The sequence below is a fragment of the Coffea eugenioides genome, chromosome 5 (assembly GCF_003713205.1).
Source record: "Coffea eugenioides isolate CCC68of chromosome 5, Ceug_1.0, whole genome shotgun sequence".
NCBI lineage: Eukaryota > Viridiplantae > Streptophyta > Magnoliopsida > Gentianales > Rubiaceae > Coffea > Coffea eugenioides.
In genome coordinates this window covers 39,036,163-39,058,799 of record NC_040039.1, presented here as the reverse complement: position 1 = coordinate 39,058,799, position 22,637 = coordinate 39,036,163, and the positions used below count along the sequence as shown (strand labels likewise).

The following is a 22,637-nucleotide window of genomic DNA, read 5'->3' as shown; positions in this document are numbered from 1 at the left end:
CAAACTCCTTTAAAGATAGATTTTTTTTTTTGTAATAGAACGCTGAGGTTAGAAGTGTAGCATAATTGATGTCGTTCATGGTAATGCACCCCATAATTGCAATAGGAGGTTAATATTGATTGGCTTAGGATATAATATGGTAACGCACCCCATAAAGAGTTTAATAATTGTTGTCGTATCCGCATGTTTCCTTAATTTGCTGATAATATTCTTGTGATTACTTTTCCTTGAGTGACCATTCAATTGTAGTATGGAATCTTTTGACAATGGTAATATGATAATATTAATTTATGGATGAAACGTAAACAGAAAGGCAGAAAGACTTAGCACTACTTATAATAAATATATAATCACTTGACTTCTCGTGGCCAAGTACCCATAGTTATAGTACTACATGATTAAGTAGATTTTATTTCTGGGTTTTATCGACAATCTTATTTCTTGTACTGTCTATTGATTAATATGGAACTATGTTGATAATTATTATTATTTTTTATGTAGGCTAAAGTTGTACGAATTACGTGGAATTCACTATCCCCTACAAAGAAATCAATATACAAAGAGCGTCATCAAAAAACTAAAGCTGACTACATTGCAAACAATAGAGATGACAATGCCAAGGTAATGTAATGATATGAATTATAAAATTACTTATTGTTCTAGAAATTTGTAATACAATCTACTAAACTAGGTTATTAATCTTTCTTTGAAATATGTGGCATTGGTGATGGAATTTAAAGATATCACTTATTGCTATGTTTCCATAATATCTGATGTTAGAGATTAATCATAGTTGTGCTGCGTATTTCAGTTAACTATTCCAACCAGAACATCACTCCGAGGCGTACATGACATCATACAAAATCTAGTTCCGGAACAAAGAACCTTAATCACGGGAATTGGCATGGGAAGCTTACTTGAAATTAGGTGCAAGAACATTCATAATGCTTTATTTGAATGGTTAATAAATAGATTTGATTATAAAAATTGTACACTGAATGTTCATGAAAAGGTCATTCCAATAACTACAAAAGATGTTGAGATAGTCTTAGGTCTAAGTTGTACTGGGCTTGACGTGAGTACAAATCGATGCATAGCAGATGATGTTAAAAAATTGTCAATTGACCTTGGTTTTCAAGAGTCTGGTTTAACGCTTAGCAATTTGAAGGCAAGGTTGATGTCAAGTAATGGTAGCTGTGATGACAATTTTAAAAGATGTTTTATTTTGTACATGTTGGGAGCTATCCTATGTCCAACTACCGGACTAAGTGTTAAGCGCGGTTTTCTTCGAGTTGTGCAAGATGTTTCCAATCTTAGCAATATCAATTGGAGTAAAATGATTCTTCAAGAGTTGATCACATCTGTGAAGAAGAAGCGTGAAAAGAATCAGCTTGGGTTGCGTGGCTGTATTTATTTTCTTATGGTGAGCATTTTTTAATTTTTCTCATGTCTTGTAGTATTACTAAATGTTCTTAATGTTATTATGCATTTTTTCACTTGTGAAGCTCTTTTATTTGGATCGTGTCACTCCGCAAGGATTGGTATTTGAACCCTTTGCAAACAAGTCACGTCCTCGAGTTAAATTTTGGAGTGATGAAGAAGTAAAACTGAAGGTTTATTCACTTACTTCGTACTACGGAATTTATGGCCTAGATAAGGTACAAATTAAGTGTATATATACTTAAATTCTTGATTTACTTATGTTTGATTATGTAGTTTGCATGCTAAAATTAATTATAAATTGATGAATTTATAGTTCACCATATCCTTATATTTTTTTGTTTGTTCATTCTTGTTTTATGTTTTCATGCCTATATTAGCATTTTCTAGTAATGATAATTTCTTATATGAATATGTTGGTAGTGATAATTTGCTTTAATTTAACATGTATAGATTCAAGTTATGGTCGATGACAGCGACGCATCTATTCCCTCTCCAATGGCTTACATAGCAGATATTATGCCCATTTTGGATAAACATTATTCTAAAAAATTTGACAAGGTTGATGACAGATTGGAGAAGATTAACGACAAACTTGACAATCTTGCAACGGCGGTCTATGAGTTGTCTACTATGATTGCGATGCAAAATGATTTGCATGTGCAATCTGGTCAATTTAAGAAGGAGACATCATTGCATAATAAGGATGACTTGCAAAATATAGAATATTGCAATGAAAGGCAGACTTGTGGTAGTCACTCTAGCATTAAAAATAAAGGCGGTCCTGTGGATGAAGAAATTGATCCGAAAATCCATCGCTCACCTGTTGCACGTAAAGAAGAATCACTTGACACACTATTTGGTCCTAATCATTATAAAGTGCCACCTTTAGGGTCCCCTCCAGATAAATATGGTGTGTTAAAAGACTTTCGAAAAGGAGTGATGCGCATGGTTAGGAAAAATCACAACACCCTTGTTGACTCGCAGATTGTGAAGAGCAATAAAAACGTCCGACTTGATGACTTGTTTGATCATTTGAGGGATTATTCTGATGGCGATAAAAAGGAACTAGTTGATATGGGAGACTCTTCCACTGCGTGTGAAGAACAGGAAGTAAGAGCATATTCAAGTTTTGCCTCTCTTATGGAACTATGTGATGATATAGGTATCAAACATAATGCCAATGATATGGAGAACACAGATTCAAGTCTTAGCAATAACACAACTAAGAAAAGGAAACTCAATAAACAGTCAGAGTTCAAAAATTATTTGCCGATTGAAGACAAGGTATGCAATATGGTTGTTTCATTTCAAATGATACATTTAACATATTACATCTTTATGATACATATTTGAAATAATTTTTACATTTCATATGGTTTATTAAACAGCTTGCAGGGCAAGAAAGAATGTTTGCCGAAAAGTATATATTGCAGCAGTTTTCCAATGATAAAGCGCGAATCCTGGACTACATATTTAATGAAAAATATAATCAGCAGTAATATATTTAAGCAACACAATATTGGATTTTTCATAACAACTATTTTAGCATTAGCATTGTTATTAATTGTAGACTCAATTAACAATTATTTGCAGCGAACCAATTGTGCATATTGGACAAGAGTTTGCCTCAAGAAGTGATCTGGCATGCTTGAAACCGAGAACCTGGCTTACTGAAAGTGTGAGTTTTCTAATGCTTAAATACCTGATTTTTGAAGGTAGATATACCATCCAACATGTGATGATTGTACGGGGTAAAGGTGAATTGTAATATATTTGCAGCCAATCAATCTTGTTGCAAACATGCTTCGGATAGACTTTGAGGAGAACCATAAAGATCAAACATATAACACATGGTACATGCCAACTTTCTTTACGGTAGGTTGACATATCATTAACGGGTTATGTTTGTCATTAATTCATATTTTTTTGATAATTTTGTAAATTTTGGTAAAATTGTGCAGTGCAAATTACAAAATGCTGAATCTGACCTTACAACTATTTCAATATATTTTGATGCTGATAGATATGGAGAAGACATTGAGATGTGTGAGAAGGTTCATTAAATAATGTTTACAATTTATGCATATTTTTTGGGTTTTAAACTAATTTTTATTAAGTAATTACATGTTCTTGTAGATATTTGTCCCAATAAATGAAGATAACCAACATTGGTATTGCACACTAGTTGACTTTGTTGAAAAGAAAGTGTACATACTGGATTCGTTGCCTAATTCAACAAAGCAACGAGGTGTTGTGGTTAGAAAGTTAGTAAGTATCATTTTAAGTTGTGTAGCAAATAATGATATGGACATTTTGTGTTACAATCGCGATTTTATTTTTGGATAATAGGTGCAAGATCTTGATACTGTACTACAGCACAAATTTGGGGATAAGTACAAGTTTCAGGCATCGTTATTTGAAGTTGATGAATCTGCTAACATTCCTAAACAGCCGAATGGGTAACTTTCATTAATTATGCTGTTGTGCAGTGCATTGGAATCTCTTCCCTCATTTATTGTGATGATTGATTTACATGCAGCTATGATTGTGGTGTATACGTTATTAATTTCATGAAGTCATCTGAAGTGGAACAAATGAGTTCACTCATGGTACAGTTTTGTAATTTAATATGAGTTTTTTGTGGTGAATAATTTTAAATGTCATTGGTACCGTTATCTTTACTTGCATGGTTAACTCACTAATTCTATTATGGTGTCATGATTTTTCAGTTTCAATCCGAGACTGAACGTTTTAACATTGCAATGGAATTGGTCCTACACCGTAAGAATGCATGGGGATTTCTTCTACAAGATCATTTGCAGAGAAGATGAACAATAAAAGTATTCGTAGTTGGGAAAAAATTCTAATTTATCTTGGCTATTTCTAGCTGAATACCAAGTACTTTATAAGGCAGAAGAACGTGCTTTATATTTGCTATTCTCCTAGCTTACTAAATGTGCTTTATATTTGAAGAGAGAAGCGGTATTCTCCTGAGTGCATATGACAAACACTAATTTGCTGCGAGACTTATGGGATATACCTGTGATAAAAGGAAAAGTGATCCATCCATTGTCATCCTTTTGGCGGGATTCACTACAAGAAATTTGGTCATCAGTGACAACTGATTATTATCACAGAAAATGTAAAAGTCGTCACTAACGTGTTTTACTGACAACATTTTAGTTGTCACAAAGTCGTCAGTGAATCTCTGTCGGTAAAGGTACACAGTCACAACATTAAATGTCGTCGGTAAATGTTATTCATTAGTGACAATATTTTTTGTCAATAATAAATACATATATAGTGACGACATTTCACCTTATCAATGGTGCTCGTAGTAGTGTCGTCAGTAAAATCCTTTTCATAGTTGTCGTTGGTATTGATTGGTGACTCACAACTCTTTAGAGTCGTCACTAAAAATGGCTCTTTACTGACAACATTTATCATCACTATATACCTTTTTGTTATACACCCTATTTAGTGACAACTTTTTGTTGTTAGTGGAGAAATCTGATTAGTAACAATATATTGTCACTATGAAACCTGATACAAACGATTGTCCTAAAAGCAACCAATTCAACAATACATCAGAGTAGAACCATATAAGGCCTGCTAATTAATATCTAAAAGCATCCATTATACTAAAAAGGAATCCAACAATTCATCAAATCAACAGAACCATAAAAGGCCTGCTAATTAATAGCTAAAAGCATCCATTATGCTACAAAGGACCAAAATATAATGTTTAAGTTCAATGTCATCCTACAAATACTACAATAGAAGTGGTACTGTGTAACCCAAATTGTTCATGCAAAGTCAATCAAGTTTACAAAAAGCATCCGAGCCTCAAAAGTCATAAAAACTTCCAAAACACTTCACGAGCCAAAAAAGAAGCTTTATCTTCATCCTTCTTGAGTCCACTTAGTAGCTGTGAATTTTGCACAAAATCTGACATAGTAGCATTTGTCTGCATAAAGTAGTATAACAATAGTAAGTAACAAGCATTTTGAAAAGGAAAAAAATCTTAGATTTACTTATCACAAACTCAAATAATGAGTAGGAAATTATTAAGGAAAAGAATAAAGAAGGTGAAGAATTATTAAGGAAATTATTAGACAACCAAGTAGAAAAGCTTCCCAAGCATGTCAAAGCAGCTACACAAGAATCATATAATATCATGCCAGATCAACAACACGAGCATCACAGGGTAGGGAGGTCCAGAATTAACTGAATTTCTTACAAAAAGTAGAAATAACTGAATAAGTATTGTGATCCTGAATCCCTGATGCCAAAACATAAATTAAACTAATGCAATAACAAAACTTTTAACAGCTAGACTTACAAAATATCCAAGAAAATCTTTTTGTTGAAGCTCCAAATAGGGTACATTCGATATTTGTTAGACACACAGGCACACTGAGAGAGGGAGGGGGCAACAGAGAGAGATAACAGAATATGCATGCAGCAAACCAAAATCCTTTACCCAGTCATAATTCTTTGAAAGGAATTCAGCTACAGTTGATTTGTGCCTTGTCAAGAGTTCCTGCAATGTGACGAACTTGTCAAACCTGATGCTTGATAAATCCCAGATGAAATTACAAATGATTGCTATCACTAGTCAAAGAGTGCACAGTTATCACAAGACAACAGCAGAATGGTGGATTGCCAATTGTGGAAAAAGAGTAAACAGCATAAAAATTAAGCAAATGCTATAGAAACTACTCTCCAATTGCAATCCCAGACATAAAACTTGGTCAACATTTCTTTTCCAACATAATTTTATAGAAAAGACTAGCAAAGCACATAGCTTGTAGCACCTTTCTACTTGAAGCATTAGTAGGTACATGAAGCTCAACCAGCAACATAAATATTTACAAATCACTTGAAGAAATAAGAACAACAAACTATGGAAGGAAGGGAAACTAGCCTAAGCACAGCTTATATACATTTGCTTTACACATTAACAGGAAAAAGGACTTTCTGTAGTAAAACAGCTCTTGCGCTTTTAGTCAGAAGCACCTTACCTTGAAAGTTGCAGCAGCATCAGCAGCAATATCGAAATTTGGAAGTTGAATATAATCAAAAAATTTCTTCATATGCTCCGATTCCAAGACATACCTGTGAATGATGGCAAGTTTTAGAATATGGAAGTTAAATAGGTAAAATAGCTCATAAAGAAGATTACTGTCAAATTATCAGAGCCAAAAACAGGAGGCAAACGTATGATGTTATTTCCCTTTCCAATACTTAAGCCCAAAAATCAAATAAGCAAAATTACAACCAAAACAAAGATTAACTTTCTGCACCGTGCAACAGTCTGATGGCGTATACATTCTCTAAGCATAGCACCATAGTGTAAAGCCATATCTGTATTCTCATAACTGAATAATCCAACATCAAAGATGAATGAGTTAAATAACCCAAAATAAGAAAAAAGACAATAATTCAACAATGAGGGGAAACAAGAAACCCCACTTCTAGTAAGGTTAAGACATGGGGAACAGCCAAAAACACATCTTCCAGAGATGATATTTAGAAAGACATAAATGAATGACTTTTAAGCTGTGTAATTAGAAAGAAAGGCACTTTGCATGAGAGCAAAGTGCAATAGAAAAGCTCAGAAACAAGTGCAATAGAAATGAAAAGAGCATGATAATCAACTGCTTTGAACCTCTAATTTAGCTTTGATTGAAAAACGTATTCAGCACACCATGCTAAAACACTTGAGTAAAACAAAAGCAAGAAGTTTATCATCCTTATGAAATTAAAGCTGTCAAACCATACAACTAAATTAAATTAATGCACAAAATCAACCATGGAACTGCAACCCATTAAAAAAAGGCTACTGCAAATAAATACTTACAGTGTCATAATCCATTACGATAATACAAACTTTCACCGCAATATATCCACATATTATAACTATAGACAATTCGCCTACACAGTAATCAGCCATGACATCTAATTAGAAGAATACAGACCAGTCAATTTATGGTTTTTTTTTTTTGCAAAATTTGTTTTCACCCATGTGACAACCACTTTGAAATTACATAAGAATAAAATCTGGAAAGTCACATGAATACATTGCCCGTGTAACTAAAACTCGTGCAACCAAAGCCCATAAATCAAACAGAGTTCATAGATCATATTCCAAACTTATGAGATGATGTCCGTGTTTATTCCCTACTTATCACTAAGTTCAACTTATATCCTAGCATCAAAGCTTAGTACACACTTTTATGGCAAGACAATTACATAATTCAGGTTTAAACACAAAGACTAGTCCAACTAGTTATGTTAAGAAAAGTATCCAAATCTGAGTTTTTTTTTTAAATCTCCCTTTTGACATTCAACTGGCTACTGTAATCAGTGCAACAAAAAGCTGACTGAAACTCGTCAATCACTAGTCCAGAGCACATAGGCATCAAAACTTCTCAGAAGCAGAGCAAACTACACAAGCTCGACAGCTTCACTACTTTATCTTCTATGGCAAACTCTCCTTTCATTTAACGTCAACAGTGGAAAATGCGGGCTAGATGCAAATCTCTAAAAGATTCTAGATAACATAGGAAGACATACAACTGTGAGTCTGTGATGCAATAGTAAAGAAAAAGTAAACAAAGAGCCACTGAATATTGGAAGTGAAAGAAGAAAACTTCAGATTGAACAAGCCAATTGTCAGGACTAAGCGTTCAATAAACATAACTTGAAGTAATTCTCCATGCATCCAATTATTTCCACAAAGAAAAAAGAAGCATACACATTATTTCCACAAAGAAAAAAGAAGCATTAAGTTTTCATTTCCTGAATCAACCTTACAGAAAATGCCTTCCAATCCAAATCTGAGTATTTAGTGTTATTGTATGTGACAACTTGATGTACACATAACACCCGGAATATACAATCTATACCCAGATTAGAAAAGGGAACCTTTCCCACAAGTCATTACTTCACCAGAAACACCAAGGAACCATATATGAACGCAGGAAAGAACTCTATTTTACTAACACAAACAATTAAAGAACATTACTTGAGCATTTACCAATAATTAAGAATGCTATGAGATGTAGTTACACAAAAACAGATTGAGCTAAGATGCTAGAAGTAGAACAGATTCATTGTACCAAACAAAGAAGAAAATTAAATCCAAACTACAATAAAAAATGAAAAGAAAAAATTCCCTTCAATTAACCAAAAATAGTCCCATAGTTATCACTCCGGGCAAAGCACAAAAGAGACGGGAAAAAGAAATAGAAGTGATTACCCTCTTGGAAACAGAACGAATGTTTCGTGTTGCAACCTTGGAGAAAATTGTTTCGTGTTACATGGCCAAGAACTGAATTTAGAGCACAAAGACTTTGGGTTCAGAAAACTGAAACAATCAAGAGGCAAGTAACTTGATTTGAGAATATGATCACCAGCGCCAAGGGCTCTTATATCATTATCAAAAGCTTCAGTTTGAATTGAAATTTCTGGTTTACAAACGCAAGAGCACTTGGAGGCTGAAACTATTCACATTAAAACAAGTAAACACCAATCATTGCAAACTAAGGAGATTATGTTCAGATTTACAATCAAAACACATTAAACTACCTTCGAAGAAACGTAAATCATCCTAAAATTTTTGAGCAAAGTCCATCTGAAAAATCTGTACCCTCTCAAGAATGTCATAATTCTTAATGGTCTTGGCTGAAATCTGGCTCATTCACTACAAAACCATCACAAGATTTGTATTAAAAAAAGGCCACAACAACACATAATCATAGCAAATAGGTAACATAAAACTTAGGCGTGAAGAAGAAAAAAATGTACCTGAATATTTCCGTCTCCTAACAAGCTAGTGTTTCGTACATGACTTTGGATTAATGAAGGATTGCATGCCCACATTAATGCCTATTCAAATGCAAATACAGCACAATTATATTTCATGTCTCGGCACAAAAATAAAAGCAAGCTATATATTACCTGACCAGGAGGAATGATCTCAAACCAGTTACTATCCATTAACTCCTTATTGCATCCATGCCGTGAATCTGATTGCAGTAGGCCATAGGATGAGCCTACCAGGTTCGAATTTACATTGTCAACATAATTGGGTGCTCCAACATCATCATAATTGTGAGTTTCATATGCATCTGTGCACACTTTAGTACATTTTCGTCTATCATGTCCAAATTACCTGCGGAAAAAAAATTGCCAAGCACAATCCATAAACATAAAGAATGAATTTATAAAGGAAAATAAGAAGTGTACATATATAGCAGACATTTTTGGCCTTCTAACATCAATCCAACGAGTGGATCAAAAATAGCATTACTCATTCATATCTAGTTTTGAAAAGCTATTCTAACCGTAGAATAAGACAATTTTAAGAGTAGACGATTACTTGCAATTTTTGCATTGTCGTCGCTTTCGCTTGTGAGTGGAATGTTTTGCCTTTTGTCCCTTTGTAGCAACAACAATTGGATCACGAACATCAAAGTCACTCCTCTTTATGGACTCATCCATCATATTATCCTTTTTTTTAGCGTTATGCACTAGAGGCGCATCATTCACCCAAAGATTTTTGAAACGAGATGTTGAATTTATAATGCACTCTCTAGCTTCATCATATCCTTGTTGTGTCTTAACTGCATAAAAACACATTTGATTACTTAATGCACATAAAGCACCAAATCGAGCTGCTTGAATTGCTGAATCTTCAAGTTGAATAGAATATATGTTTTTTTCGGCTGGCTTTGCTTGCTGAGTCCATCTAAACAGAATGCATGATTTAGGAATCTCGTCCATATCCTCAGCTTTCATAACTGCAAACGCATGGGAGCAAGGAATTCCATCTGACTCAAGTTTCTTACATGAACAAATAATAGTCCTTTCAGATTTATCCAATTCCACTTGCCAAGAGCAAATTCGATGCAAGTACTCAGTGAATGTATATAACTTCACCTTATCTTGATCAACAACTGAAACGAGGCGAAGTGAGGCTTCAACAGAAATTTCATCACGAATCTTGAAAAAAATCTTTCTTGTGAAAATGCTTGCAGCATTTCCTTCCAATTCTCTCAAATGAGTAATTAGAACAGGAGATGACTGACTTGTGATACATTCTTCCTTGTGTTCATTCCACCTAACTTTTGATAAAAATAGCTCAAATCGATGAGCAAACGGGTAAAGTAGCATTTTGAATTGAAGGTACTTGTGCGCCGTAGCATTCAATTGCTCTGATCTTTGGGTTGATTTCATTCCAGCAAAAAAGTGTCCTCTCAAAAATGCAGCAGCCCATTTTTCCCTTTTGTTGTATAAATCAACAACCCATTGGTTATCTCTCAAATTGTGTTTCTCAACTAGCAAATGCCACATTCTCTCAAACTCTTCATGGCTACAAATCATGTCCATAGCCACATCGAAATCAAGAACGAACCCCTTATTTGTATGGGTAACAACATTTCTTTTTAAATGCCAAGCACATAATCGGTGACGGGCAGAAGGAATAACTGCCTTTATTGCATTTCTCATTGCACCATCCCCATCAGTGACAACTGAGATAGATGCCTTTTTGTCCATGGCCTCCAAAAATGTTTCCAATACCCACTTATATGTGTCCTCAGTCTCATCTGCAATTAATGCACACCCAAAAATTGTGGTAACATAGTGATGATTTACGCCGGCCAAAATTACTAGTGGCTTCCTATAAGCATTGGTGCGGTATGTAGAGTCAAAGACAAGAACATCACCAAAACATTGGTAATCCAAACGAGATTGAGAATCTGTCCAAAAGAGTCGTATCAATCGCTTCTCCACGTCAACGGCATACTTGTAAAAGAAATTTGGCTCACCATTTGCTCGACCATCCAAATATGCCAACACCTGAGAGGCATCACCAACTTCAAGTGCATTTCTATGGAATTGGTCAACAGCATTTCGTAGATCCTTTTCTGTGTATCCCATCTTGTTGTGGCCCCCAGCTTGGTAAGCTTGAAGGTCCACTATTTGAGGAATTCGAATACCAACTCCATGCATCAAAATAGCATGCTCCAAGTCTGCTGGGTTGACACTCCTATGTGATCGAAGAAATTGTACAAATTCTGGATTTGCCAATTGGTGATTGTGATCCATATTAAACCGCTTAATCGTAAACTTCTGAATGTCCTTGTTCCATTGCACAATTATAGTTGCCAGACAACCAACTCTCGTAAGGCGTTTGCCTCTTTCTTACGGTTAACTAAATTTAACCATTTGCTATTTCTAAAGCCCTCTCTGTTGCATACCCATCGTTTGTATGTCACAATACCTTTCCGATCTTTCTTTTCATCCCGCTCTCTAATACCAAAACCGACCATTTTGCTATGACATAGGTAAAATTCTCTGGCATCTTCAATGGAATCAAATGTTAATACTTGAATTTCATCAGAAGATAATTTGTCAAGCCGATCAACAATGGTTCTCCAACTTATACCACCACCAAGCTTGGCCGATTTGTTAGATAACTGTTCTAGTTCATCTACATGAGCTGTCATTTCTTCCATTTTCAGCATGATGCTAGAAGCTATCAAGTCAAAGATGCTATCATGTCAGTCAAAGAGGCTATCACGTCAATGTTTGTGTTGATGTATGTTTTCTGAGATTTTTACTTAAATTCTTTGCAATACAAATGAAAATATTACAACTTTGGACTCCTACGCAATCTATACTCAAGTTGATCATACCCAAAGATTGGAACCCAAAGATTAACCCATACCCAAAGATTAATTCTTAATTCTCAGTCATTCAAATCTTTTGATGCGAACTCCAATATCTCCCAAATAAAACAGCCTAGTAACTCAGTTTTCATCGCTAAAGAATCAAATACTCATAGCTATCATTACTTTTTATGCAAAAGTCGACATGTTTAGGTAAAGACCCCCGGTTACTAGGTAACGAAAACCAGCAGACTATAGCTCAATGTAATAAACTAAACATAAAAGCACAAGCAATAATACAAAGGGTAAAAAATAAAAAGGTCGTTTATGGTTAAGCAAACATATAGAAAAGCCCCATGTGATTTCAAAACATACAATCCGACATCTCGTGATTTGAATTAAATTGAAAGATGATGAAAATCGTTAAAACTCCTAAGTATTTGAGGCACATGCGCTTGCTTTGCAACTAATAGTACCTTAAAGCAATTTTTATAATTAATTTTCATTTGATATACCTATTTTACCCCTTATAGAGAAGCCCTTAGTGGTTAACTTAACCTATAAAAAAGCCCTCTATAGCTTCGAAACATATACGTTGGATTTAATTCGAAACTTTCAGGAAATATATTAGAAAAAGAGTAAATATTCTTGATAGAAATCAACCGCCGGTCTTATGTACACTACTTTTGGGATATGGTAAAAGTTTTAAATTTGGGTTTTTACTATTATAATATTATCTTAGAGTCTTTTTTAAGAACTTAAAGTAAGAATTTAGAGAGTCTACTTTTTTTTTTGTATAAAGTGAAGGAAAATTTGACAAAATAGTTACTTATATCTTTCTCAAACTTTCGAGTCAGCAAGCAAAACTAGACCCTACGATACTAGTATAAGATTTGTAAGTGTTCATGAAAAGCGAAAGTAAAAATTGTCAAGGTCGACAAAGCCATCAAAAGAGGATGACTGTGATTTTTTTTGTAATTATGGTGCTATCCCACATACAGATATTAATCAATCTAGAACAACTATTTTATGTATGACAGGGATAAATGTTATATATTTTGAAACCACAATGGACTTTTCTGTAATTTGGCTTAACCATAGGGGATTTTTCTGCATTTTATCCTTATATACATCTGGATATTTTTGTCATTTTATCTATCCACATTAGTTTTGACAATTTCTATCACCTCTCCAATTTGGTTCAAACTATGAGATGCTGAATTGTATGTTTCAAAACTACAATGAGCTTTTTCGTATATTCGCTTAACCACAGGTGGCTCTTTTGTTTTTTACCCTAATACAAAAGCATACTTCATATCTCAATAATATGGGGAACTAAGATTGATAATTAGGCCAAATTCACAATAAAAATACTAGAAAATTATTTACAATGCCTAGAAAAGTTAGCCAAAATTGAGAAGATCTCATAATACCAAATATTCACCAAAGAAATGCTGTATAGTAACACCATTTAACGCTTAACACATACACAAATACAAACCTTAACAGTAATAAAACTTGAAATATAAGCCATTGCCTTTCAGGAAATCGACAAAAATTTTAAAGCACTGTTGAAGAATTGATGTTTCTTAGAAGTCAACATGCATGAATATTCTTTAATAATACATTGAATAAACCAAGGAGAATGGGATAATGAAGATGCTTCTATATGCCTTTCACATGTCAGAATTTCCCAACCAATAGGAGTCACAAAAACTGTGAAAATTTTCAATACAAAATGCAATTCAAGAGATAATTCTTTCTCTTGTTGTTCTATCCTTAGAGGACAACAGAAGAGGATGTTATTGATCAGGTTCTTCATGATGTTACTCAACTATCTGACAGATTCATTTGAAAATAAGCAAGAGCTGCCTTCTTTTAGAGTTAATTCAAAATCATCTCTATTCTGTTGATGAGATGAAATAACATATTTGCACAATACCACATCCTTTTTCTATTGTTGTTTATACTTGTTTTTAGCATTTTAGGAGTGTCTTTTTCATTTTCAAGCATTGATCAGTCAAGCTAGTAAACTTACCTGTACGTATGCATCCTTAATATCTCCCTTAAGATGCAGACAAACTCAATACATAGTTGATGGTTATGGAAATAGACTAACAATCTCTCCATGATTCTTGAATTTTATGGTTAATTATTCAGCCGAGGAGGCCTAGGTTTAGTTGCTAAGGTTGAGGCCCCAAGATTTAAAGTTCTTGGGTTCAAATGCCCCTCCCCCTCCTCGCTAAGTAATCCCACCCTTCCCCTGCTTAAAAAAGTGAACATAAAATAAAATAAAAATATAGTTAATTATTCATTTCTCTTTTACATTTTCCTAGTTAAAAATTCATCATCTGAGGCCCAATTTGTATTTTTAAGCAGATTTAGAGAAAATTTACAACTTTCTTGCAGACACAAATGGTTGAAAGAAAATGTTGCTCAATGGTGCTTTTGATTTCTAGATATAGTGGATGGCCTCTTCTCCTTCTTCTTGTTTATAATTTCCTTCCTTCATGAGGGAGATCTTAATTTGGTTGCTGATTTTGTCTGATTGTTCTTTCTTTGCATTGTGTCAGGTAAATTAATCTTTGCTTCCTATCTTTGTGTGGAACTCGATTTGCACCCTTTGTTTCTTGATTACCATGATATATTTACAAATAGCTTTTAGTTCAGGGAAAATTAGTAAAACTGGTATCCTGGAGCTTTTTTGTTTAAGTGCGAGTAGGGGGCTTTAACCCGAGACCTCTCACTTGCACTCCCTCCCATCCCTCTCACTTACCCCTAGAGCCTTATTTCGTAGAGAATGCGCAAGTTTCTGCTACTTTTTATAAAGGGCACTTTCACTAGCTTCATTATAAAATGTAATTGTATGTTTTATACAGAAATCAGGAAAAATACCCTTCATAGTGAATACTCCAAAGTTAAACTTTCCTTGTGCATTTGGCCTCCAAGCACGCCCTTTTCAGAATTTTTCCCTTTGCCTAAACGCTTAAACCCATCCACACCTAGAGTGTAGATTTTCCTTCATGACGAGATTATTTTGTTTGATAAAGAGATTTTTATGCATGGGTCTCCCTAAATCATGAGATAGTTGCATGTATAAGGCTCTACTGCAAACTAATCTGACAATATTCAACAAGGGGCGAGTACCACTGATATCTGTTGATGGACTGCATCAGTTACACATCCTCATATTCTTTTTAGCTGTCTTTCACGTGATATATAGTGCTGTCACAATGGCTCTAGGAAGACTCAAGGTAATTCAGGTTATGCCCACTTGGCAGTTGCTGTGGATCCAAATTTCATGCAACGTTTAGAAGGAGAGTGTTTTTTTAAGATATCATGGGACAGGTGGTTTTAGCTTATTTGATTCATCTTACTTAATTAAGTATTTAATAATGTTTTCTCTGCTTTTCCATTTAAAAAATGTAGTTGATGAATGTCACAGAAAATATTGTTTACTTCTGAATATTTCCAGTTTCTAGTCTATTTTAACATGTCATCAGGCAAGACAACATTTGTCCTTGGAACATTATTAGATTTAGGAGCAATTTATGTCTCCCACTCCTGTATGTCCATTTCAATGATTAATCTTTTGTAGTTGAAATGCCATTGCTTCCAATACCTTTGACCAGATTAGAGCTCATGGTCGAATTATGGTTGTCAGATTCGTGGTTCGAAGGATTGGGAGCAGGAGACTTCATCGCATCATTATGAATTTTCAAATGGTATGCTACTGTACGATCTAGAAAATATAATGTTGCCAAGTGTAACTTCGATTTCACTGTCTGTTTGTCACCGCATTAATAATGAACCCTCTGAATCAGCAGATCCTACAAGATTTAGGCTTACTCATGAAACATCTTTCGTGAGAGCACACACCAGTTTCTGGACCAGTATACCGATCTTCTTTTACATTGTAAGAAGTATTTCTTTTCAGTAAATATAAAAGTGATTGAGGTATTAATGAGTCTTTAACTTGTTGGCCCACATTCAAAATTTGCTAGTATTGGCTCAGTAAAGGCTTTGTATGATAAGGTACCACTTTCTTGGGCTTATTCATTCTGACTCACTTTTATATGCTTGTTGGATATGTGTTTCAATGACTGTTACATTATCTCTTTTTCTTTTTGCAAGCTTATCCTAATGTTTCACTCCTGCAGGGCTGCTTTGTCAGACAGTTTTTCCACTCCGTCAGTAAATCTGACTATTTGACATTGCGCAATGGATTTATTAGTGTAAGTTTCCAATGAAGTACTTGTTTGTTTGTCTGTACTTAATTTTAAATCCTCCATGGATTATCATCCCTTAAAATTTATTTGATGCATCTGCAGGTTCATTTAGCTCCTGGAAGTAAATTTAACTTTCAAAAGTACATAAAGAGGTCATTAGAGGATGATTTCAAGACTGTGGTGGGAGTCAGGTAATGATCGTTAATTTCGTAAACGATTTCTATGTCTTCATGATGTAACATTCTAATATCTGCTCTTATTTGTTGACTGCTTGAAAATGTTGGCAGTCCAGTGTTATGGGCGTCTTTTGTGGTTTTCTTGCTCTTAAATGTCAGTGGTAGGTGTCTTTTCCAATAACAGATATGCTGCTAGTATTTTGTTCTTTTTTCACTAATATTTAATGATTCTACTTGAGCTTTAGGTCCATTTTAGTATGTATATTCATATATTAAATGGAAAAAGTTTTTCAACTCAGGTTGGAAAGCCTTGTTCTGGGCATCCCTAATTCCTGTGGTTGTAAGTATCATCTCCTAGTTATATTGTCTCTTATGCTGGCAAGCTTAAAACTCCTAAGTACAGCACCTTTCTCAGATAATCTTAGCAGTTGGGACAACTTCATATTACTCAACTGGGAAGAGTCTCCCACAAAATGGAAAAACTCTGGACTGTGGACTGGGATGGCAGCAGTCTGTTCTTAAAGCAAACAAAGAAACATGCATGAAGGAACCTTACCAACCATGTTGCAAAAGGAAAATGATCAAATAAATTCTCCGTCAAGAGAAACAGCAAATTTTGCATAGAGTTCAGCAATGTTAAAAAATGGCCAATGCTCAAAAGTTAAAAGCATGATTATGTGTATTCTGTTTTTCTAAGCAACAGTAGTCCATAAATTGACCAGAAATCCGAGAATGATGATAATGCAATTAAATAAACAAAATCTCATCTTATCAATCACGTCTTAAAAGAATAACTTATTTTGCAGGATGACAAAAAGGCTTCATAAATATGAAAGAATCTATAGTGATCTATCCATGACATACCAAGAACGATCCCTTGAGCACCTCTGTAGTATGAGCTTGTCAAGGTCTTGAACCTCTCTTGTCCAGCTGCAAAGGGTGTCATGAGCCCCATCAGATCACGGAGAACAAAATATGCAGTAATAGGACAGTGGAAATAAATAGCCAGAGGGGCGTACTATCATCAGAAAGTAGTAGCTTGGATTATTTATGAAAAAGGAGGCTAAGCTTATTTTAAGTCATGAATCAAGGATCCCAACAATAAATATCCATTAGCAGCACTAGGAAAAAGAGGAATACAAACCCAAATTGGGTCTGATCATGGTGAAGTAGGACTGATTGTCAGTTTCTAATCTTAAGGAGGAAGAAGTTGCATGATCAGCTGCGATGGCAAGACAAAACCTTCTGACAGATAAGAAGATTTACATATAATAACAACTTCTGGGGAAAATGTTAATTAGGATGGCACGGCATGTTGAGAACAGTAGAGAAAGTACAAACATTTGACTTGTACTACGTAAAGCGCAAAATGTCCTGCTGTATTTTGTGAAATTACAGCTAGTTCTATGTCCAAAGAGATTTACCACTTGAGCCTATGATAGGAAAAAAAAACAAATAAAAGTAAAGGTGTATCATCATATTTGCACAAAAGAACTTCATAAAGAGAATTCGGAAAGCTACCATAAACAGTTAGCAAAACTATAAATGATAGGATCTGCTTACCGGTATCCCAAATTGTAAGCTTCAACTTCTTCCCGCCAACAGTGAGCAGCTTGATCTTAAAATCCACACCTGGAATGAGGCACAAAATCGTCGGTTAGCAGATGCAGATTAAGCTGGCTCACAGATTCAACTCTATATTGGAGGGAGAATCCTTGTTGTCTGATAGGATACATAAAAAAAAAAAAGTGCTGGTGTATCGACCAGTCATGTAATTGTAGCCAAACAAACTGCAGATTCTAAGGATTTCACCAAGAGGAGGAAAGTTCAAACTAAAACAATCACTCTCTGGCATACAGTCTACATAGAAAAATCTATACTAACATGTGATGAAAACTTGCTGCCGAGAAATCTCCATATTGATCCAATTAATGTGCGCCCCCTGGCTCTTAAAAACCGATTTGACAACCAAAATTTTGCTAATTAAACAGTGACTAATGATTTGCAATAAGTGCAATGGATGATTGGAGACGACAAATTAGTTCACTCCAAATCATAGAGCAGAACAGGAGACGCTACTTGTAACAGTAAAATTGAAATCTGGCATCAAAATCATTGTGCTTTAAAGATGAGATCACTCAGTAAAACACTACACAATAATTATCATAAAAAAGTGCAGTAATGCATATAATCCGCATTTTTAAATTTCTTAATTCGAAGTACGATCGATACATAGTATTAGATAGAGGTGTACCCGTATCATCAATAATTGCATAGGGGGGAAACCCTTTCTCCTGAACCTGTGCTATCTATAAAGCATATTTAGCTTTAACTGTCATTAACAAAGCAGCTAGTTTGACTGCGTCGCACTGCTGCAACTGTTGCAAGTCCGATTGAAACAGAATCGGAAGGCGATTAGGTCTGCCGCCAGAGTATCAATTTGAAGGCGAATGGAGGAGATGGTTTTGGATCTGACGAGTACCTTGCCGGATACAATTATGATGGATATATTTTCAAACTTGTCAATGAAAGAGGCTGCAAGGACAAGTGATGTATCCCGCCAGTTTCACAGTCTATGGAAGTCTTACGGGGGTTGTTTGGACTTTGATGACGTGGAGACCAGAGTGCTTCTTTGGAGTGACGAAAAGAAGTTTGATATTGAACAGAGGAAATATGTAGACTGGGTGAATCAAGTGGTGGTTTCACATCAAGGCCCGATGATTGAACAATTCAGGGTGTGTTTTGATCTGGGAGCAGATGAATCCGCCATTATCGACCGGTGGATGGAGTTTGCAGCAGCCAGGAAGGTTCACGGGCTCGAGTTGGGAAGATAATAAAAAGAAGGGAAGCAACTTTAGAGAGATGCGGAAACCCAAACCGTTTTCAGAAACCGATTATTTTCTTACTTTAATATGTCAATTTTTTACTTTTAGTATTTGTAAGTTTAAATTAAACAAAAGTAACATTTGTCAAATAATAAGTAAATTAAATTACTGAAAGAGTAAATTTTCATTTTTGACTAAAACTTATCTTTCAGGCATATACTTACTAGTTTTAATTAAAAACTTACTAAAGTTAATATTAATTATTTTAATATAATATTTAAAAAGTCGCTAAAAAATTCGATTTGTCACTAAAGACAATAGAAACCTGTAATAGTAGGTTTCCCTACCATCGTTACCATAACTATAGGCACTGTAGCACTGTCCATGCATAATATTGTCATTGGGCGATGAGTGGTCACTGCCAAGTCTTGGTAATGTGAAAGGTCAATGATTCAAATCTTGCCTCTCATCAAATCGGGCGTTACTGAAATATGGCAGAGAGTTCTTTACCATTTCCTTTTAATGGTTGAAGACTATGGTCACAATTCACAAGAAATATTACCGAACTGCTAAGCACTAGATTGTGCTGCCTGCTTTGATTTCGTAATGTGATTCCTAACTCCTATAACTTCCGTCGTGTGAAAATATCCACAATGAGAATCTCATTTTCATGTAGCTATTTTCTCAAGTTTCAACAGAAGTTAGTGGAACAAGAATCAAATAGTTCCTGAGGGTCATATTGTCTGAAATTTATACTTACCTAGCTCTGTTCAATCAATACCAATCTTTGGCTTTTCTTTACCCAAAAAAATGCTCCATTCGTTGAGATCAATCAGGGTTATTCTTTGAGTGCAAGGCCCATATAGGAAGCTATCGTATACATTTGTTCATATCTTTCTCATCAGTACGTGACATCACATTGAAAACAACTAATGGGTAAAGGCCAACTAAGCATTGTCCCTTCACCGTTTAGTGAACTGAATGGGGCATCCAAATTCACTAACTCCGGCTTAACACAACAACAGCAGCAAACCAAGCATCTCCTGTCAAGATAATGTAATAATCACATGGACAATGTTACAAACACATGGTATACCCACGGCGCAACTATGATAAAAAGCTAAATCACAAACGTACGGTTCTAACCAGTATATTAAGGAAGACAAGAAATGAGTAGGAGGCAAAAAAAAAAAAAAAAACTTACCTTTGAAGAAGATACCCACGTAGGACACGGGTCCGACCAGCACACTAAGGAAGACAAGAAATCAATAAAAAGCTATACTCATTACCAAGAACGTACGTGCTGCATTCATTAACCCAGTGTGAAGGAATGCATGCATGCATCAAAATCAGTCGGCAACAAGGTCCCCTCACTATAACTTCTTCGTACGACCACCACCCACCGTTGCAACCCAAGCACCTAACGTTCCTAAATGATGATCAGCTGTCAAATTTTGAATTGGAAGCAATCCAAGGGTGCACAGATGGCTGGACCATTTTCCGCGAAGTTCGCGCGTAGCTCACAGAACAAAAGACCACCAAGTTGCTGGAAATTATGCCATAACCAGTCCACATTCACTTTCAGCATAATGATAGATAGACTAGTTTTGCCTACCCGGACGCCATGCGTCAGGTACCTAGAGTCGTTATTTTGCTGCTGTGTCATGTTTGTGGTGTGTTTTTTCCTCACTGTACGGAGAAACAAGACCTTTGAAATCAGCTCTGCTTGTATTCAACATTTTTTGAAAAATAATTTTTTCATCTCCAATGTTACAGCAAACAACAATAACTTCAAAAACAATATCAAAAACAACTCTAAATATACAAAACAATTTGAAATTTTCGATTTCAAATTATACGAATTTGGTTCGAATTCGGTAATGGAGTTTTTCAAATCAGAAATAGTAATCAGATTTTTTTATTTCAATTTCGTTTTATATTATATATATTAATAGTTATTTATTTATTTATATATATAATATTTTTTACTTCAATTTTGTTTTATAATATGTATATTTCAATTATGTATTTTATATTATATATATAATATTAATATTAATATGTATATTGCAATTATGTATATTAATATGTATATTATATATATTATATCAATTGAAATAAATAAATATATTTATATATAAATATTAATATTTTGTTTAAATATATTTATATATAAATATATAAATATATATATTTCAATTTTGTTTATATTAATATACATATTTAACATACATATATAACTATATATTAAGATACATATTATAAAACAAAATTGAAATAAAAATTATTATATATATAAATAAATAAATATTAATATATAGAAACAGAGCCAGTATATATTTAAGAAAAACCCCAAAAAAATTCTAAATTATAAAAATACTCAAAAATATATTCGAAAAATACCTCTAAAAATAATCCAAAAAACATTTACAGAAAAATTTTTTCATATACACAGCTACAGTAAAGTTTTTAAAAAACACCTCCAAAAACAGCTAATCCAAACGGAGTTAGATCTAACATTCTTAATATAGCATTAATTATTGCATCGTTAAGCCAACGTTGGACTTAGACTGTTCAATAAGATTAAATTCAATTAAAGTGATCAATTATACTTTGAACTTTAATGTATCTAATAAGACGTGGTTCTTTATTTAAAGGTAATTTATATTTCTATGATGGGTTGAAATAGGAATCTAAAAAATAATAATAAAGTTATCTATAAATAGGGTTATGATACTCAGTCACACTTATTCCTAAATAAGTTTATGTTTAGTGGATTTTTTTTTTATATTAATAGGTTTGGATGTATGACACATAATTTTTTTTTTCAAAATACAAATTTCTCTTTTGTATACGTAGCATGCATCCTATTTTACTTGTGTAAAAGAGTTTCTATAGAATAGAAAATATTAAATTTATAAATTTTGAAAAAAAATCATAAAAATTGAGATATTTGACGCTGGCTAGGCAGTAAAACCAACTTTTGAACCAAGAAAAACAAACCCCAAACGCAAAGCTAAATCACAAACGGAGGCAATAGAATCAAGTCATCGAGATCAGCAAACATGGCTATAGATTTTTTTTTTCTTTTGGGACGTGCAAGACCTTCGAGCACTTTTAGCCGTCCCAATCAAACAATTATTTTTGGACATACAAGACCTTTGAACATTTGTAGCCATTCCAATCAAAATTTTTTTTGGGACATACAAGACCTTTGAGCATTTCGTTACTTGTGGTTTGGAAAAACTCTCACGTTGTTTATATTAATTTCAAAACTTGAAATCG

The 22,637-nt window shown here is 34.2% G+C and overlaps 3 protein-coding genes across 4 annotated transcripts; 1 reads left to right on the top strand and 2 right to left on the bottom strand.

The window, feature by feature from the left end:
- Positions 1–5,103: 5,103 nt before the first annotated feature.
- On the bottom strand, positions 5,104–9,605 carry LOC113772122 (putative MO25-like protein At5g47540). 2 transcript variants are annotated; one of them, XR_003468486.1, is made up of 6 exons: positions 9,409–9,605; positions 9,256–9,336; positions 9,037–9,151; positions 6,468–6,561; positions 5,927–5,986; positions 5,104–5,410 (listed from the first exon to the last, which is right to left on the bottom strand). XR_003468486.1 is itself a non-coding variant. In XM_027316680.1 (4 exons), exons 1-4 carry the CDS (start codon positions 6,806–6,808, stop codon positions 5,297–5,299), a joined length of 327 nt encoding a protein of 108 aa, XP_027172481.1. In that variant the 5' UTR covers positions 6,809–7,118; the 3' UTR covers positions 5,104–5,296. The 2 variants fall into 2 exon arrangements, 1 of the variants encoding a protein (XP_027172481.1); XM_027316680.1 differs by lacking the exons at positions 9,037–9,151; positions 9,256–9,336; positions 9,409–9,605 and adding an exon at positions 6,750–7,118.
- A 220-nt stretch (positions 9,606–9,825) lies between these two features.
- LOC113771606 (protein FAR1-RELATED SEQUENCE 5-like) lies at positions 9,826–11,969 on the bottom strand. Its single transcript, XM_027316178.1, has 2 exons — positions 11,712–11,969; positions 9,826–11,592 (listed from the first exon to the last, which is right to left on the bottom strand). Exons 1-2 carry the CDS (start codon positions 11,967–11,969, stop codon positions 9,826–9,828), a joined length of 2,025 nt encoding a protein of 674 aa, XP_027171979.1.
- A 3,245-nt stretch (positions 11,970–15,214) lies between these two features.
- LOC113771604 (MLO-like protein 10) lies at positions 15,215–17,116 on the top strand. Its single transcript, XM_027316177.1, has 8 exons — positions 15,215–15,376; positions 15,787–15,847; positions 15,950–16,038; positions 16,283–16,357; positions 16,454–16,542; positions 16,639–16,688; positions 16,827–16,867; positions 16,943–17,116. Exons 1-8 carry the CDS (start codon positions 15,215–15,217, stop codon positions 17,114–17,116), a joined length of 741 nt encoding a protein of 246 aa, XP_027171978.1.
- Positions 17,117–22,637: the final 5,521 nt, after the last annotated feature.

Excerpts from the sequence above, each read along its gene's own strand:
- LOC113771606 (XM_027316178.1), bottom strand. The coding sequence starts at position 11,969 with ATGGAAGAAATGACAGCTCATGTAGATGAACTAGAACAGTTATCTAAC. Across the intron at positions 11,593-11,711 it reads TTGTGACATACAAACGATGG|GACATTCAGAAGTTTACGAT; the intron begins GTATGCAACAGA and ends CAATGGAACAAG.
- LOC113772122 (XM_027316680.1), bottom strand. The coding sequence starts at position 6,808 with ATGGCTTTACACTATGGTGCTATGCTTAGAGAATGTATACGCCATCAG. Across the intron at positions 6,562-6,749 it reads CGCCATCAGACTGTTGCACG|GTATGTCTTGGAATCGGAGC; the intron begins GTGCAGAAAGTT and ends CATCATTCACAG. Across the intron at positions 5,987-6,467 it reads ATGCTGCTGCAACTTTCAAG|GAACTCTTGACAAGGCACAA; the intron begins GTAAGGTGCTTC and ends GTCACATTGCAG.
- LOC113771604 (XM_027316177.1), top strand. The coding sequence starts at position 15,215 with ATGTATAAGGCTCTACTGCAAACTAATCTGACAATATTCAACAAGGGG. Across the intron at positions 16,543-16,638 it reads AAGACTGTGGTGGGAGTCAG|TCCAGTGTTATGGGCGTCTT; the intron begins GTAATGATCGTT and ends AAATGTTGGCAG. Across the intron at positions 16,689-16,826 it reads CTTGCTCTTAAATGTCAGTG|GTTGGAAAGCCTTGTTCTGG; the intron begins GTAGGTGTCTTT and ends TTTTCAACTCAG.